This window comes from Penaeus vannamei, chromosome 35, assembly GCF_042767895.1.
Source record: "Penaeus vannamei isolate JL-2024 chromosome 35, ASM4276789v1, whole genome shotgun sequence".
Taxonomy (NCBI): Eukaryota; Metazoa; Arthropoda; class Malacostraca; order Decapoda; family Penaeidae; genus Penaeus; species Penaeus vannamei.
Genome location: NC_091583.1, coordinates 10,555,139 through 10,558,593, shown reverse-complemented (window position 1 = coordinate 10,558,593; position 3,455 = coordinate 10,555,139). Strand labels below are relative to the sequence as shown.

Below are 3,455 nucleotides of genomic sequence, written 5' to 3'. Positions count from 1 at the left end.
AAATGTTGACACTAAGAATGAGATTCACAATTAACAATCCAATTCACAGTCCAAAGAAGTAATATACAAGCAACATTTATAGCTCTCCAACAGACATGATTATGATACTTTATCATGCAAACTACAATTGCATCACAAAATAATACTCAAAAGCTGTTCTGCTTGGAGATGTTCATTTGTAACTGTATCCTCCACATTAAGAGATATATTCACAGATTGCAAAAAATGTGTCATGGATGTAATTTCAGTTCCAGAACTTTTATTTCCTTGTTAACAGATGTCTGCAAAACCTTTTTCACACAAATCCTATACCCATGGTAAAGTACCTCAACTTACCTAAATTTTGGAGTAAGTACAAACTCACAATTATATTGTTTTTGTCATTAATAATTGAAATGAATCACTGCTAGTGCCTTTACAATTAAATAAAAAGTTGTTGTTCTTATGAACAATACACATAATGGAGCAGTGTTGAAAAATGTTCATTTTAAGCATGACCATGAAAGTCATTAAAACCTGAGTACATGCATCAGTATTTAACAGCACTACTACTTGAAGCTACAGTTTTATCCTTTTCTTTTCCTCTTCTCTTATCTCGAGTAAACCACCTGATTCATATGTGTGGATTTTACATGGTCTGAAAACAACAGCTTTTGATTGTCTAAATCACATTAACTTATCTTCATTATCAGAGAGGTAAGACTGATTAGGAATCATTATAATTACAGTGCAAGGACCATTTACAGTGAACACTCTGGAAAATCCATCACTGCATCAAATACAAATGTTCTTTGAGCACTCACTCAGAAGTCCCCAGGCAGCATGTTATGAATCCCTAAACTTATAAAAGAATATTTTTAGGAAACTTGATATCACTCATTTCTTATTACACATATAATTTTACAATGTTAGCTTTCTGTCCCTTTTTGCCATCCAAATATGTGTGAGCCTCAAAAATTATAAGAAAAGTTTCACATTTGAAACTTTTCCAAAATATTCCAAAATACAAAATATTAGATATTTGCCTCATTCATAAAGCACTTTTTGGGATACTAGAATACATACATATATATAAAAAAAACAGCAATGCACACTGCACAAGCCAAATAAAAACCAGAAGCATCAGATTATCTCAAACTCTTGTCAATGGCTAGAAGCTGCTCAATAACAACAATTCTCTCTTTATGAAGACTTCTGTTAAGAGGAGAGACATTTCCTTTTAAAAATTAGAGAATGACTGTAACAACAATAAAAGTATTTTCAACCAAATTATGTTACTATACATCACTTACTGTTTTTCTACATATGGAAAGACTCATGGCTGACAAGGCTTTAATAACTTTGGTGCATTTATTTCACTGTAAAGTTTCTTAAATCTCTGCAACTACATTAATGGAACTAGGTTGTAAACAGCAGCACTATTGATGTTTCTATTAAAAAAAAGTACAAATAAACTGTTAGACTGATGATGGGTATGTTATTGATTGTCATTCATTTCAGGAGTACATTCTCATAGGTTTTATAAAATGCATAAAGCAGTCTTGTATTTTTCACTCACTAATCGAATACATGTTGTAAAGCAACATAAATCTTATTTGTTATTTGGAGTCTGCCTGGTAACGTTAACAGTAAAGCTGCAATACATGTCTTATAATCTACTAAATCTCATACAATATTGGTATTCCAACTAAGTTTTTTGCTGCTCAGGCCTTCCTTGAAACTCTGTCAGTAAGTGTATATTACTCTTTCTCTGTCCTTTTCATTTTTTCTTTTCTTCTTCTAGGAAAGATTCACTTTTGCACTGGGATTTTGCACACTCGTTCCTTAATAATAAAAACGGCACAGGGGAGCCAAAATGTTCAAACTAAATATATTTCATCACACAGAGAAGATAATATAAACTGTAGGTTTTCAGTATGTAGAAGCCCTTTATATTTCCTACTACAACTTTTCCTTATATTTGGTCTGCTTCTACTAGGCTCAACTTTTGTTGTTGATAAAAAGTAATCTTGCCTACAAACATTTTTAAAAATACAAGCATCTATCTTTCTTACATTCAGCAATGTCAAAAAAGTTTAACAAGGGCAAAAGAATGTCCTGACCCTGCCCCAATGACCTGCAAATTCCCAGGCACCTGAATTTTTGCAGGGCGCAGGGCATTAGTTGTTGTTCCATCTCCGCAATTTCCATGTTCATTCCAACCCCAAGTGAAGAGGGAGATGCCATCCCCAGGTCCTTCGATCATAGCTAGGTTGTGTTCAGAACCACATGCTACTCCTTTAACACGCTTCTTGAACCTTAAGCAGCTTGGTATATATCTGAAAAAAAGGGAAAATTAAAATTCTGAATACGTTTGAAATTCTTAAATCAATTTTTCAATCATGGTCAATGACGCACTTGACGGATTTCATTGAATGTACAGACAAATACTTGACTCCTTGTATCCGGTTACTTTTCGGCAATCACGTGGAACAAAATACAGGTATTAGGCTTATATGAACGGCCACTCTGCCGGGCACATGTGAACACTCGTGTGTGGTGACAAGACTCTATGCCTCTCCTGTGTAATATTATTTTCCCTTTTTATGCATAAGAGTTTTTAGCAGTCTTTTGGCTTTGAGCCAAAACATTCATTTTGGCATGTTCATGTCACCTGCCCTTCAAACCAAATTCTTTTGTGACATGATGGTCGAGTTATCCGGATCAAAGAGGTTAATACAATTCATCAAGATTTCATTCATGTAAAATAACACTGAGAAAAACAAGAAAACACATGAATATGCTGAAAGCCTTTATGCTATATTCCTTCTTCATACCCTGAAGAAACAACATAGTGAAAAGGCCTTTGGCATATTCAAGTGTTTTCTTTCTCTTCAAATTGTTGTTTTACTTGCATTTTGTTCAACATAAATCATATTCTAAAAAATTTTTTCCTTTAATTTATTCTATATGAAAAGCAGAACAATTCTAGCATGGTTTTGCTACATATGCAACAATATCCATTAACAATATGTCAAACAATATATCTAAAATTTGTGATTACATCTAGAGCATGAGAGACAAATCTTGCATAATTACTATTACTCTAAAATTCAAATCAATGATGCAATCAGTTAATGCTGCATTGTTTCATAATGAGAATTTATGCATATGATATCAGTATTTTTGCTGATTACTAAGTACTGGATATTCTCCATTCTAAAGACATACTAAACTGGACTGAGAACAAATGAGGAAGAAAATATAACACAATCAATTTTGCTGCTAGCTCATTTACAGCCCTACTTCTGTCTATTTCTGTTAACTCATGCTCTTGCCTTTGCTTTGCCCTTGTTCTTGTCCTTGCCTTGCCCTTGTTCTTGCTTTTGCTTTTCTCTTGCTCTTGCCCTTCCATTGGCCTTGTTCTTGCCTTCACTTTGCCCTCTCTCATCCTTCCCTTGACCTTATTCTTGCCC

General features: G+C 33.8%; 1 protein-coding gene across 1 annotated transcript in view; it reads right to left on the bottom strand.

The window, feature by feature from the left end:
• Window positions 1-374: 374 nt before the first annotated feature.
• The window catches only part of LOC113817519 (secretion-regulating guanine nucleotide exchange factor), a gene marked incomplete at its 5' end in the record, with an annotated part of 21,999 nt that continues 18,918 nt past the window's right edge, over window positions 375-3,455 (bottom strand). The window contains 1 exon segment of the mRNA XM_070114120.1: window positions 375-2,318. Within this exon segment, the coding sequence (XP_069970221.1) occupies window positions 2,066-2,318 (253 nt within the window).